At 40.2% G+C, this 15,921-nt stretch overlaps 1 protein-coding gene across 13 annotated transcripts in view; it reads left to right on the top strand.

Annotated features, from left to right (window-relative positions):
• AP-1gamma (adaptor protein complex 1, gamma subunit) overlaps window positions 1-15,921 on the top strand; it is a 109,126-nt gene that overhangs the window by 57,025 nt on the left and 36,180 nt on the right. For 8 of the 13 annotated variants that reach the window (XM_071678344.1, XM_071678333.1, XM_071678342.1 and 5 more), the window contains one exon: window positions 6,925-6,942. The exons of the other annotated variants lie outside the window; for them this stretch is intronic. In XM_071678344.1, coding sequence (XP_071534445.1) covers window positions 6,925-6,942 — 18 coding nt within the window. The remainder of the gene's footprint in view (window positions 1-6,924; window positions 6,943-15,921) is intronic. 13 annotated transcript variants of the gene reach the window in all.

The following is a 15,921-nucleotide window of genomic DNA, read 5'->3' as shown; positions in this document are numbered from 1 at the left end:
TTTTAACCTTGTTATTTAAGGAAATGCAAACAGTGAGGAGGTTAAACCCTCTTATGATTCCTTGACATAGTAATAGATGCTTGCAACTTGTGCTGAAATTATAGTGTTTTTTCTGCCTGCTTGTGACATCACCCTGACATTGGATGATCTGAATTGCATTATCCTGATTTAGTATTTTCAGAATAGTCTCAGTAGAAAAAAATTGGAATTAGTAGTATGAGCAGTGTTTGACAACCCAGTATCACATTCATCATGCATTGTCAAAGTACTGGAGATTGAAGACTTGTAGAACTATAGTGAAATAGATTTTTTCATTTGAAAAAAGCAAGGAACTGCCTTATGAAATTTATACAGATCAGTTCACCATAGGAAACCATCTCTGAACAAGATGCTGCCACCATATTTTCTAACGATGAGTTTTCCAAAATCTGTAGCTGTATCTTTCAGTTTTTTAGAGTATTATGTACATTTGTTTTGTAGATGATTTCCTATGGGGTGCTCATCATGTTGAACATAACTTTTAATTTTTCCAAAATGCTTCAAGGTAGATCTTAAAGTGTTTTACCCTCTGTAGAAATTAGGTAGTTAAACATTTAGTAGGTTATTGTAATTAGATTTTTATTTTTTCCAAAATGCTTCAAGGTAGATCTTGAAAGTGTTTTTAGCAACTGTAGAAATTTGGTATTTGGACATTGTGTAGGGTTTTGTAGTTTTCATTATTATGAGATTAGACATTGCCTCATGATTATAGTGAAACCTCTTATAATGTATTGCTTTTCTCTTAATTAATGATTATTAGGTAATTTTTATTTATTACTGAAATATAACTCTCAAGAAAGTTTTAGATGATGAAAATGACATGATTTCGTAGCCTACTGAATAAGTGTACCTTTGTGGCAAATTGGTTTTCTCTAGGTGTTACATGGTATTTCAGCTGAATATACTAATTTATGAGAAAGTGCTATAGTTTGCTTTGGATTAATATAATTGGAAAAATATCATTGTTCTATATGAAAATAAGATAAGAAATAGAATACTTTCCAAGTATTCTTTACATGTTTTAGAAGACAACAAAGAGGGGAGTGATAGGAGGGGGGTCTGGCATTCTTCCTATTGCAGCTTTTAAAAGTTGGAGTAGAAGGAGCCAAGCAAGGAGTGCTCATCTCCTGAATGTTAATAAATTTGATTAAGATGAGAAGAAGAGAGAGATAGGTAATATGTTTAAGGAGAGGAACCTGGATGTTATTGTTCAGAGTGAAGCTAAGCTCAAGGGGATGGGGAAGAATGGTTTAGGAATGTGTTCAGGCAAAAGTCAGGGGTTAGTGTGTGGCAAGAGCTAAGGAAAGAGTAAAAGCTCTACTAAAGGAGGAGTTGTGGAAATGTTTGAAAGATTGTAAAGAAGTGAAACCATAACTGAAGTGAGTAAAAAGGAAGTGGATTTCAAGAGGTGGGTGAATCTTTGTGCTCATGTACTAATTCCTTGACTTGAGACAGGTTTCTCTGAATTTCATATGTTGGAAACATGTATATGAAAAATTAAGTGTCATATCCCTTCTAATAGTTCTAGCATGCTCTACTAGGGAGGAGTTTCCAAAATGGCTGCCAATGATTGATGAAATTGTCGTTTATGATGTTTTATGTTATTACGGCTGTTCAAAATAATGTTTTACCATCTTTTCATATATGGTATGTACCTTCATCAGTTCAAAGACTTTTACACAGTCAGAAATTGTTAGTTGTCTTAGAAATCTGAATTCGTCATAAAGAATGAGCATTGATTAATATATTATGATTATTTAGTTGTCCAAGATCCTTAGAGTTCCTAGAATTATTCATTTGTCAAAGATCATAAAAACTCCCTTTCTGGGCATTTATGTAATGCCTGTAATGTCATATATCAGAATTCTCTATATTAAGGCCTCATACATCACTGTCAAGCACCTGAGACTCTTTGTTAATGCTTACCTTGGATTGTATTATCAGTGGATCCCCTTACATAACATCATTATCAACCAGAAAGTCATCTAATCCTTATCCATTAGATCATTTATTAAGGACTGATATGAATCATACCTGTGAATGGAATGAGCCAAGTATTGGCTGGATAAGGTAACACTTGCTTTGGTTTTTATTCTTTAGTTGAATCACAAGTGAATTGAGGCTGGTCTCCTTGAAGTTGAATTAACTTGGCTGTGTTGTTTGCTGCATCCACCAGTCTACACATAATCTTTAAGAGCAAGTGATTTTGTGGAGGTGTAGGGAATGTTAGGAAGTAATCACACTTTCGTGTTGTTTCAAATCTGGTAAATGCACTTACTGGGTGATTAGCTGGAGACGTAATATTTCCATCAGCATGGAGGTATGTCAAGTGATGAATCATGAGCTCTCATTTCTGCATATCAGTGTCTTGTTCAGACATACCAGTATCTTTTTTTACTGTTGGAATACTACGTTCAACAATCTTATAAGTTTTTGTGTGATGTTGAGGTGATGAGACCTTTCAAATCATTTTGATAGGCTATGGTCACCTCAGGATTATTGCCAAGTTTTTAGATTGTATAGACATCAGATTTGTGCAGCAAGATGCATAAGCACCGTTTAGAGTGTCTTTGTGAAAATTTTTCACTATCACTTATCTTTGTTCTAAGAAGTCCACAGAAAATTTGGTCTTGGGAAATTCCATTTTGGTCTATGTCATTTTTTTGCCAGTATACTTCATAGACTGAGGGCATCTTGATTAGATGTTGTTTGATTTAGTTTGTACATCATTTGTTAATTCTCTGCTATTTTGTCCACATAGAGTTTCTGACAGTTGGGATTTGATATTTGTGTGGTTGCTAGTTATAAAGGACCACCACAGAGAAAGAGGATGTCAGTTTTTGATACCTGAATTGGCTCACTGAAGGCCTTCTTTAGGATTTCTTAACTATGTGACAGACTTGCAAATCAGCATAGGTATGTTTTCCTCAGTGTATTCTAGTTCATTCACCAATGGTGGCCATGATGTACATTCATGTATTGTTATGTCATTCCTTAAGCAAAGGGCGATAGTATTCTACAACTGTTCATTGCTCATGCCCTGTGAATGTATCAAGGCTTGTGCAGAATTACCCCCAGCTAAAGTATTATATACTGTGGTGCTCTTGTGTATCTCTCAATGGTCAGGCATCCTTCACAGTCAGATTCTCTTCTGATTATTTTGCTTTTATTGTACTTGACTATTGAATTATTGTCATGTCGTCCCAAAGCAGTCCGAGAGGTTTTTGTGTTTTTTCATTGCTTAGACTGTTTGATTGAGTTCTACAATATACACTCTATCTCTGATGCCCATTCCCTCTGGGAACTTCTTCAATGGGGTGACCATAACAAAAGTCCCCACTTATCCCTGTCCTTACAATTACTTGCTTCTCACACATACAACTTTCCGTGAATTCTTCCACCATTTCTCTTTCTCTAGTACTCTTCCACTCAATTTCCCCATGTCACAGGTGGTCTTCCTCTATCTCCAAACCCATAAATCAAACTATCATACACTCTCCTGGTGATCTGGTGAACTGTCTAGCATTCTTTCCTTATGCCCAAACTCCCTTAAGTATTATGTTTCACTCTTTTTTACTGCCAAACAATTTATTCCCCTTGCATTCCTTGCCATACCAAATCTCTTGTGCTTCTCTTCATTTCTTTCTTCATTCCATCAAATCATAACACAAGTTCCTCAAATAGCTTATTTTCCCAGCCTGGATTCTTGACCTCTGTGACTCATTCTGTGTCTGTGTTTTGGCTGCATATGTCAGGGTTGGGATGACAGTGCTGTCCCTTAATCTTTGAGTTTGCAGACCTTGCAAATCCATTCTAGAATCAAAATCATGATAAGCATGATGTAAAGAATTCATATGTTTCCTCAAGCCTGTTTTGTGATACTTGATTTCAGTGGCAGTGATAGCCAACAGTCATTCACACATTTGGACATTGTTGTTGTGGACTGTGTATGTTCTAATCATCCCTTTGTTGAAGGAGACATAATCTGTCTTATATTTTATGGCTTTAGGCTTCAAGCTCTACACACTGATTTTTATTATGTACTGGCACATGGGAATTCCTTGAAGACCTTATTTATGTGGGCTGATGCCAAGAGGCATAGAAGGATCGGCTGGTATTAAGAATGAAGCTGTGCTCTCATCTAGATTCTGTTTTGTAGACATGGCCTGTTGCTCTTTAATTGAATGGTACACAGTTTATGGATAAATACACCCTTGGGCCATTTTTTCAGCTTCACTGTGTCTTATACTTTTACATGTTAGTCCAATCCCTTTCATTTGAAGTAAGTTTCTTCAAGTTGTTTCCATGATTAAGGAGAACAGTGACATGTCTTTATTACACTCACCTCCATAAATTTTTTATTTATATTTCTTTGCTATATCTCTGATGCCTGCTACCTCCGAGGAAACCCCCACAAGGAGAAGGTTATGGCGAAAGAGTCCAACACTTTTTTCTCCTTTTTTAGTGATATCCTTTCTCCCACATTTTACCAAATGCACTCATACACTGAAGACTCAACACTACATTCCTCCATATCCTTTGATTCTGCTCCTCACTTTCTCACTCCACCTGTCTCTTGTCTTGACACAACTTTTTTGGTAAACTCAGACTTGTAAAGCATATCTCGGTGGGTTAGACAAAATCTGGTTAAGTTTAATGCCCATCTCTCTGTGGAAAACTCCTCACAACTTTCCTCTTGCCTTTGGCGTTTTGTAATTCCACCTCTTGACTCATTGAATGAACATACTTAGTATTACTGCTACATCCACTCTTTATTGAAAACACCACATAAGAGAAATACCTAAGTCAGCCTCTTAAGAAACTGGGAGTTCTGTTTACATGCTGAAAGTTCTTCTGAACAGTTGCTTCATATATACGAAGGATTGATCTGGCCTTGTATGGAGTACTGCTGTCACATCTGGGGCGGTTCTAGCTCTGCTTTTTTACCTGACAGAGTTGAGACAAAAGTGGTTCAACTTATAAACTCTCCCAGGTTCAAAACTTGACCCACTTGCCCTTTTCCATGATCTTGGTTCACTTTCCCTTGTCTGTAGGTATTACTTTGGTATTTTTCTCTCAAGAACTGGCTGCTTGTTTGCCGTACTATCTATACCACACAATACTCTGCAAAATGCTGTGTTGCATGATTCCTGTGTGGCTTTTGGCAACTCGGGTGGGCCATTTTGATAACTACTTCTTTCCATACACCTTGAAGTTGTAGAATTGTTGTCCTGACAGTTTTTTATGGATGCAAGGCATGGGTGCTAGAAAAAAGAGTGGAACAAAATGGTTGTATTGGAAATGGAATGTCTGAGAACAATATATGGTGTGAGGAGAGTTGAGTGAATAAGAAATGAAAAGTTAAGAGGGAGGTGTGGAGATAAGAGTATTATGTATGAAAGAGCCGAAGAGGTAGTCGTTGGTAGGCAGCCACCGACTTGGGAGGTATGTTACCAGTACTATCTGCCTAGATATTGGGAGAGTTACTGATGGCTGTGTTATGAGCCAGCACTTCAGTGGTTTTGGGGTATATATACCTTAAGTTGAGGGAGTAAGAAGGGGGAACTGAGGAGGAGGTGAAAGGATGTAGTGGAAAATGCTTTTGAGATATGGGGGCCTTAACATGCAGGATGGTGTGAGGTTTGCATGAAATAGAACAAATTAGACAAGTGGGGTGTTTTAGGGGCATATTGCTATCACTGGGCCTAACCAGGGAATGTGAAATGGTCTAGAAAACCCATGGAATGGTCTATGGCACCAGTTTGTAGATATGTTGCTCTGGATTTGGTGCATTATACATGACAGTTACAGAGTGGATGGAAATGAATGAGGCTATTCTTCATCTGTTTCTGGCACTACCTCACCAACACTGAATGGACAAAGAAATATGAAGAGAAGATATTTTTAGGTTGAATTCAATTACCTTTTCTTTCAAATTTGAAGCTTTATTGCATTTTAAGTGATTATTTTATACTATGTTGCTTCCCATTTGTTATCTGAAATTTGGTGGGAATATTACTGAATCATTTTTATACAACTGCTCAGGTAGGATTTGTTAAGTTCTTGGAATGCCAGATAATTAAGCATCATATGTATGTTATGATAGCAATTAAATTGTACCAATTAGTTAACTGTCTTGTAGAATCGAAAATTATGTTGAAAATTAATTTATTGGAATCTCAATATCAGTATCAAATTTTTATTTTGACTCTATCCCCAGTTATTTTGTTATAACTTAAGATTTAAAGAAAAAGATATGAAGAATATAATTTTATGTTAATTGTATAGCAATTCATATTGGTAAATAAATGAATGATCATGTTCAGTTACTACCATTTTGATCTCCATGTTCCAGACAGTTCATAGTCATACAGTAAAGATAACACTTTTGTGTTTGTTGATATTATAAAGGTTTCACTAAGAATAGGATTTATAACTATTGCAGTATGCATAGATTGTTAAGTATCTTGTGAAGTTTTATAGAAGTAGATGCATTTAATAGCTGCAGTGATACCTCTAGCAACATATTGGTATATCTTGATCATAGAGCTGTGTAGTTGTCACATCATGAAAAAGGGATGAGAAAGGAAAATAGGAATAAGGATAATTTTTTTATTATTATTGAATAGGGTTCTAATTTTTTGAAGAAGTGGGAATATGCTAGGTTCATAGTCCCATTTGATGAACTATTCTGTTTCTAACACATTTCCTGTCTTTATTCATTAGTGACAATTGCAGAGCTCTTGCTCTAAATTTGGAACTAACTTATGTAGTACTATTTTTAAGTGTGTACTTGTGTGAAATGGTATTGAAGTTGTGCTGTGTTGTACTAATAGTAGCATGTATTTTTTTCCCTCCTGCCCAACGCTCCTCTTAATGCCCTAGGATCCCGAACACTCAGAGGTAAAGCTGTCAAACTTACCTGGCCTCACTGGTGTTGATGGTGGTGGGGAAATTATATTTATTTGCACCTTACTGTGGGTCATGCATTCACCTCTTTCTTACTGACAAATGGCTTGAATAAACAAGCATGAAACTGTACTCTTTTTACCTCTGTGGAAGGCTTCAGATTTTGAGAATAAGGATTTTACCCTGTTATAAAATTATTATTATTATTATTATTATTATTATTATTATTATTATTATTATTATTATGATAATAATGATAATAATAAGAAAAAGAACAAAATAATTATTATTATTGTTATTGTTTTTTTTTTTTTTTTTTTTTTTATACTTTGTCGCTGTCTCCCGCGTTTGCGAGGTAGCGCAAGGAAACAGACGAAAGAAATGGCCCAACCCCCCCCATACACATGTACATACACACGTCCACACACGCAATATACATACCTACACAGCTTTCCATGGTTTACCCCAGACGCTTCACATGCCTTGATTCAATCCACTGACAGCACGTCAACCCCTGTATACCACATCGCTCCAATTCACTCTATTCCTTGCCCTCCTTTCACCCTCCTGCATGTTCAGGCCCCGATCACACAAAATCCTTTTCACTCCATCTTTCCACCTCCAATTTGGTCTCCCTCTTCTCCTCGTTCCCTCCACCTCCGACACATATATCCTCTTGGTCAATCTTTCCTCACTCATTCTCTCCATGTGCCCAAACCACTTCAAAACACCCTCTTCTGCTCTCTCAACCACGCTCTTTTTATTTCCACACATCCCTCTTACCCTTACGTTACTTACTCGATCAAACCACCTCACACCACACATTGTCCTCAAACATCTCATTTCCAGCACATCCATCCTCCTGCGCACAACTCTATCCATAGCCCACGCCTCGCAACCATACAACATTGTTGGAACCACTATTCCTTCAAACATACCCATTTTTGCTTTCCGGGATAATGTTCTCGACTTCCACACATTTTTCAAGGCTCCCAAAATTTTCGCCCCCTCCCCCACCCTATGATCCACTTCCGCTTCCATGGTTCCATCCGCTGACAGATCCACTCCCAGATATCTAAAACACTTCACTTCCTCCAGCCTCTCACCATTCAAACTCACCTCCCAATTGACTTGACCCTCAACCCTACTGTACCTAATTGTTATTTCTAATATTATTATTATTACTATACCTACTGTACCTAATTGTTATTTCTAATATTATTATTATTACTATTATTATTTTGAATATTTTTTTTTTCTTTTTTTTGCTTTGTCACTGTCTCCCGCGTTTGCGAGGTAGCGCAAGGAAACAGACGAAAGAAATGGCCCAACCCACCCCCATACACATGTATATACATACGTCCACACACGCAAATATACATACCTACACAGCTTTCCATGGTTTACCCCAGACGCTTCACATGCCCTGATTCAATCCACTGACAGCACGTCAACCCCGGTATACCACATCGATCCAATTCACTCTATTCCTTGCCCTCCTTTCACCCTCCTGCATGTTCAGGCCCCGATCACACAAAATCTTTTTCACTCCATCTTTCCACCTCCAATTTGGTCTCCCTCTTCTCCTCGTTCCCTCCACCTCCGACACATATATCCTCTTGGTCAATCTTTCCTCATTCATTTTCTCCATGTGCCCAAACCACTTCAAAACACCCTCTTCTGCTCTCTCAACCACGCTCTTTTTATTTCCACACATCTCTCTTACCCTTACGTTACTCACTCGATCAAACCACCTCACACCACACATTGTCCTCAAACATCTCATTTCCAGCACATCCATCCTCCTGCGCACAACTCTATCCATAGCCCACGCCTCGCAACCATACAACATTGTTGGAACCACTATTCCTTCAAACATACCCATTTTTGCTTTCCGAGATAATGTTCTCGACTTCCACACATTCTTCAAGGCCCCCAGAATTTTCGCCCCCTCCCCCACCCTATGATCCACTTCCGCTTCCATGGTTCCATCCGCTGCCAGATCCACTCCCAGATATCTAAAACACTTCACTTCCTCCAGTTTTTCTCCATTCAAACTCACCTCCCAATTGACTTGACCGTCAACCCTACATTACCTAATAACCTTGCTCTTATTCACATTTACTCTTAACTTTCTTCTTCCACACACTTTACCAAACTCAGTCACCAGCTTCTGCAGTTTCTCACATGAATCAGCCACCAGCGCTTTATCATCAGCGAACAACAACTGACTCACTTCCCAAGCTCTCTCATCCCCAACAGACTTCATACTTGCCCCTCTTTCCAAAACTCTTGCATTTACCTCCCTAACAACCCCATCCATAAACAAATTAAACAACCATGGAGACATCACACACCCCTGCCGCAAACCTACATTCACTGAGAACCAATCACTTTCCTCTCTTCCTACACGTACACATGCCTTACATCCTCGATAAAAACTTTTCACTGCTTCTAACAACTTGCCTCCCACACCATATATTCTTAATACCTTCCACAGAGCATCTCTATCAACTCTATCATATGCCTTCTCCAGATCCATAAATGCTACATACAAATCCATTTGCTTTTCTAAGTATTTCTCACATACATTCTTCAAAGCAAACACCTGATCCACACATCCTCTACCACTTCTGAAACCACACTGCTCTTCCCCAATCTGATGCTCTGTACATGCCTTCACCCTCTCAATCAATACCCTCCCATATGATTTACCAGGAATACTCAACAAACTTATACCTCTGTAATTTGAGCACTCACTCTTATCCCCTTTGCCTTTGTACAATGGCACTATGCACGCATTCCGCCAATCCTCAGGCACCTCACCATGAGTCATACATACATTAAATAACCTTACCAACCAGTCAACAATACAGTCACCCCCTTTTTTAATGAATTCCACTGCAATACCATCCAAACCTGCTGCCTTGTTGGCTTTCATCTTCTGCAAAGCTTTCACTACCTCTTCTCTGTTTACCAAATCATTTTCCCTAACCCTCTCACTTTGCACACCACCTCGACCAAAACACCCTATATCTGCCACTCTATCATCAAACACATTCAGCAAACCTTCAAAATACTCACTCCATCTCCTTCTCACATCACCACTACTTGTTATCACCTCCCCATTTGCGCCCTTCACTGAAGTTCCCATTTGCTCCCTTGTCTTACGCACTTTATTTACCTCCTTCCAGAACATCTTTTTATTCTCCCTAAAATTTAATGATACTCTCTCACCCCAACTCTCATTTGCCATTTGGGGATAGGGGTGAAAGAATACTTCCCACGCATTCCTCACGTGTTGTAGAAGGCGACTAGAGGGGACGGGAGCGGGGGGCCAGAAATCCTCCCCTCCTTGTATTTTTAACTTTCTAAAAAATGGGAAACAGAAGGAGTCACGCGGGGAGTGCTCATCCTCCTCGTAGACTCAGACTCAGGTTGGGGTGTCTAAATGTGTGTGGATGTAACCAAGATAGATAGGTAACCCAACCCCCCCCCATACACATGTATATACATACGTCCACACACGCAAATATACATACCTACACAGCTTTCCATGGTTTACCCCAGACGCTTCACATGCCTTGATTCAATCCACTGACAGCACGTCAACCCCAGTATACCACATCGCTCCAATTCACTCTATTCCTTGCCCTCCTTTCACCCTCCTGCATGTTCAGGCCCTGATCACACAAAATCTTTTTCACTCCATCTTTCCACCTCCAATTTGGTCTCCCTCTTCTCCTCGTTCCCTCCACCTCTGACACATATATCCTCTTGGTCAATCTTTCCTCACTCATTCTCTCCATGTGCCCAAACCACTTCAAAACACCCTCTTCTGCTCTCTCAACCACGCTCTTTTTATTTCCACACATCTCTCTTACCCTTACGTTACTCACTCGATCAAACCACCTCACACCACACATTGTCCTCAAACATCTCATTTCCAGCACATCCATCCTCCTGCGCACGACTCTATCCATAGCCCACGCCTCGCAACCATACAACATTGTTGGAACCACTATTCCTTCAAACATACCCATTTTTGCTTTCCGAGATAATGTTCTCGACTTCCACACATTCTACAAGGCCCCCAGAATTTTCGCCCCCTTCCTCACCCTATGATCCACTTCCGCTTCCATGGTTCCATCCGCTGCCAGATCCACTCCCAGATATCTAAAACACTTCACTTCCTCCAGTTTTTCTCCATTCAAACTCACCTCCCAATTGACTTGACCCTCAACCCTACAGTACCTAATAACCTTGCTCTTATTCACATTTACTCTTAACTTTCTTCTTCCACACACTTTACCAAACTCAGTCACCAGCTTCTGCAGTTTCTCACATGAATCAGCCACCAGCGCTGTATCATCAGCGAACAACAACTGACTCACTTCCCAAGCTCTCTCATCCCCAACAGACTTCATACTTGCCCCTCTTTCCAAAACTCTTGCATTTACCTCCCTAACAACCCCAACCATAAACAAATTAAACAACCATGGAGACATCACACACCCCTGCCGCAAACCTACATTCACTGAGAACCAATCACTTTCCTCTCTTCCTACACGTACACATGCCTTACATCCTCGATAAAAACTTTTCACTGCTTCTAACAACTTGCCTCCCACACCATATATTCTTAATACCTTCCACAGAGCATCTCTATCAACTCTATCATATGCCTTCTCCAGATCCATAAATGCTACATACAAATCCATTTGCTTTTCTAAGTATTTCTCACATACATTCTTCAAAGCAAACACCTGATCCACACATCCTCTACCACTTCTGAAACCACACTGCTCTTCCCCAATCTGATGCTCTGTACATGCCTTCACCCTCTCAATCAATACCCTCCCATATGATTTACCAGGAATACTCAACAAACTTATACCTCTGTAATTTGAGCACTCACTCTTATCCCCTTTGCCTTTGTACAATGGCACTATGCACGCATTCCGCCAATCCTCAGGCACCTCACCATGAGTCATACATACATTAAATAACCTTACCAACCAGTCAACAATACAGTCACCCCCTTTTTTAATGAATTCCACTGCAATACCATCCAAACCTGCTGCCTTGTTGGCTTTCATCTTCTGCAAAGCTTTCACTACCTCTTCTCTGTTTACCAAATCATTTTCCCTAACCCTCTCACTTTGCACACCACCTCGACCAAAACACCCTATATCTGCCACTCTATCATCAAACACATTCAGCAAACCTTCAAAATACTCACTCCATCTCCTTCTCACATCACCACTACTTGTTATCACCTCCCCATTTGCGCCCTTCACTGAAGTTCCCATTTGCTCCCTTGTCTTACGCACTTTATTTACCTCCTTCCAGAACATCTTTTTATTCTCCCTAAAATTTAATGATACTCTCTCACCCCAACTCTCATTTGCCATTTGGGGATAGGGGTGAAAGAATACTTCCCACGCATTCCTCACGTGTTGTAGAAGGCGACTAGAGGGGACGGGAGCGGGGGGCCAGAAATCCTCCCCTCCTTGTATTTTTAACTTTCTAAAAAATGGGAAACAGAAGGAGTCACGCGGGGAGTGCTCATCCTCCTCGTAGACTCAGACTCAGGTTGGGGTGTCTAAATGTGTGTGGATGTAACCAAGATAGATAGGTAACCCAACCCCCCCCCATACACATGTATATACATACGTCCACACACGCAAATATACATACCTACACAGCTTTCCATGGTTTACCCCAGACGCTTCACATGCCTTGATTCAATCCACTGACAGCACGTCAACCCCAGTATACCACATCGCTCCAATTCACTCTATTCCTTGCCCTCCTTTCACCCTCCTGCATGTTCAGGCCCTGATCACACAAAATCTTTTTCACTCCATCTTTCCACCTCCAATTTGGTCTCCCTCTTCTCCTCGTTCCCTCCACCTCTGACACATATATCCTCTTGGTCAATCTTTCCTCACTCATTCTCTCCATGTGCCCAAACCACTTCAAAACACCCTCTTCTGCTCTCTCAACCACGCTCTTTTTATTTCCACACATCTCTCTTACCCTTACGTTACTCACTCGATCAAACCACCTCACACCACACATTGTCCTCAAACATCTCATTTCCAGCACATCCATCCTCCTGCGCACGACTCTATCCATAGCCCACGCCTCGCAACCATACAACATTGTTGGAACCACTATTCCTTCAAACATACCCATTTTTGCTTTCCGAGATAATGTTCTCGACTTCCACACATTCTTCAAGGCCCCCAAAATTTTCGCCCCCTTTCTCACCCTATGATCCACTTCCGCTTCCATGGTTCCATCCGCTGCCAGATCCACTCCCAGATATCTAAAACACTTCACTTCCTCCAGTTTTTCTCCATTCAAACTCACCTCCCAATTGACTTGACCCTCAACCCTACTGTACCTAATAACCTTGCTCTTATTCACATTTACTCTTAACTTTCTTCTTCCACACACTTTACCAAACTCAGTCACCAGCTTCTGCAGTTTCTCACATGAATCAGCCACCAGCGCTGTATCATCAGCGAACAACAACTGACTCACTTCCCAAGCTCTCTCATCCCCAACAGACTTCATACTTGCCCCTCTTTCCAAAACTCTTGCATTTACCTCCCTAACAACCCCAACCATAAACAAATTAAACAACCATGGAGACATCACACACCCCTGCCGCAAACCTACATTCATACATTTTTTTATATATATATATATATATATATATATAATATATATATATATATATATATATATATATTTTTTTTTTTTTCATACTATTCGCCATTTCCCGCGATAGCGAGGTAGCGTTAAGAACAGAGGACTGGGCCTTTGAGGGAATATCCTCACCTGGCCCTCTTCTCTGTTCCTTCTTTTGGAAAATTAAAAAAAAAAAAACGAAAGGGGAGGATATCCAGCCCCCCGCTCCCTTCCCTTTTAGTCGCCTTCTACGACACGCAGGGAATACGTGGGAAGTATTCGTTCTCCCCTATCCCCAGGGATAATATATATATATATATATATATATATATATATATATATCCCTGGGGATAAGGGATTAAGAATACATCCCACGTATTCCCTGCGTGTCGTAGAAGGCGACTAAAAGGGGAGGGAGCGGGGGGCTGGAAATCCTCCCCTCTCTCTTTTTTTTTTTTTTTAATTTTCCAAAAGAAGGAACAGAGGGGGCCAGGGTGAGGATAATCCAAAAAAGGCCCAGTCCTCTGTTCTTAACGCTACCTCGCTATCGCGGGAAATGGCGAATAGTATGAAAAAAAAAATATATATATATATATATATATATATATATATATATATATATATATATATATATATATATATAATTTCCCTGTGGATAGGGGAGAAAGAATACTTCCCACGTATTCCTGCGTGTCGTAGAAGGCGACTAAAAGGGAAGGGAGCGGGGGGCTGGAAATCCTCCCCTCTCGTTTTTTTTTTTTTTTTAATTTTCCAAAAGAAGGGAACATAGAAGAGGGCCAGGTGAGGATATTCCCTCAAAGGCCCAGTCCTCTGTTCTTAACGCTACCTCGCTATCGCGGGAAATGGCGTATAGTATGAAAAAAAAAATATATATATATATATATATATTTTTTTTTTTTTTTTTTTTTTTTTTTTATACTTTGTCGCTGTCTCCCGCGTTTGCGAGGTAGCGCAAGGAAACAGACGAAAGAAATGGCCCAACCCCCCCCCCATACACATGTACATACACTCGTCCACACACGCAAATATACATACCTACACAGCTTTCCATGGTTTACCCCAGACGCTTCACATGCCTTGCTTCAATCCACTGACATCACGTCAACCCCTGTATACCACATGACTCCAATTCACTCTATTTCTTGCCCTCCTTTCACCCTCCTGCATGTTCAGGCCCCGATCACACAAAATCTTTTTCACTCCATCTTTCCACCTCCAATTTGGTCTCCCTCTTCTCCTCGTTCCCTCCACCTCCGACACATATATCCTCTTGGTCAATCTCTCCTCACTCATTCTCTCCATGTGCCCAAACCATTTCAAAACACCCTCTTCTGCTCTCTCAACCACGCTCTTTTTATTTCCACACATCTCTCTCACCCTTACGTTACTTACTCGATCAAACCACCTCACACCACACATTGTCCTCAAACATCTCATTTCCAGCACATCCATCCTCCTGCGCACATCTCTATCCATAGCCCACGCCTCGCAACCATACAACATTGTTGGAACCACTATTCCCTCAAACATACCCATTTTTGCTTTCCGAGATAATGTTCTCGACTTCCACACATTTTTCAAGGCTCCCAAAATTTTTGCCCCCTCCCCCACCCTATGATCCACTTCCGCTTCCATGGTTCCATCCGCTGACAGATCCACTCCCAGATATCTAAAACACTTCACTTCCTCCAGTATATATATATATATATACTCTTTATCCTCACTCATTCTCTTTATTTGTCCAAACCATTTCAGTATACCCTCTTTACTTGTCTCATCCACCCATTTCAATACCATACATCTCTCTTACCCTTTCATTACTTACTAGATCAAACCATTTCACACCAACTATTGTCCTCAAAGATTTCAATTCCAGCACATCCACCCTCCCCTGCACAGCTTTATCTATAGCCCATGCTATGCAATCATGTGATGTTGTTGGGAGTACTATGCCTTCAAACATACCCAGTTTTGCCCTCCCAAATAATGTTGCGGTTTTCCATGCATTCTTTAGCGCTGCAAGAACCTTCATCCTCTCGCCAACCCTATCACTCACTTTTCTTCCATGGTTCCATTTGCTGTCATGTCCATTCCCAAGTATATAAAACACTTCACTTCCTCTAAATTGTCTCCATTCAAACTCATACCCCTCAACTAACCTGTCCCTCAACCTTGCTGAACCAAATAACCTTTGCTTTTATTCACATTCACTCTCAACTTCCTCTTTTCATACATTCTTCCAAACTCACT

Source organism: Panulirus ornatus, chromosome 27 (assembly GCF_036320965.1).
Source record: "Panulirus ornatus isolate Po-2019 chromosome 27, ASM3632096v1, whole genome shotgun sequence".
Taxonomy (NCBI): domain Eukaryota; kingdom Metazoa; phylum Arthropoda; class Malacostraca; order Decapoda; family Palinuridae; genus Panulirus; species Panulirus ornatus.
This window is presented reverse-complemented; position numbering and strand designations above follow the sequence as displayed.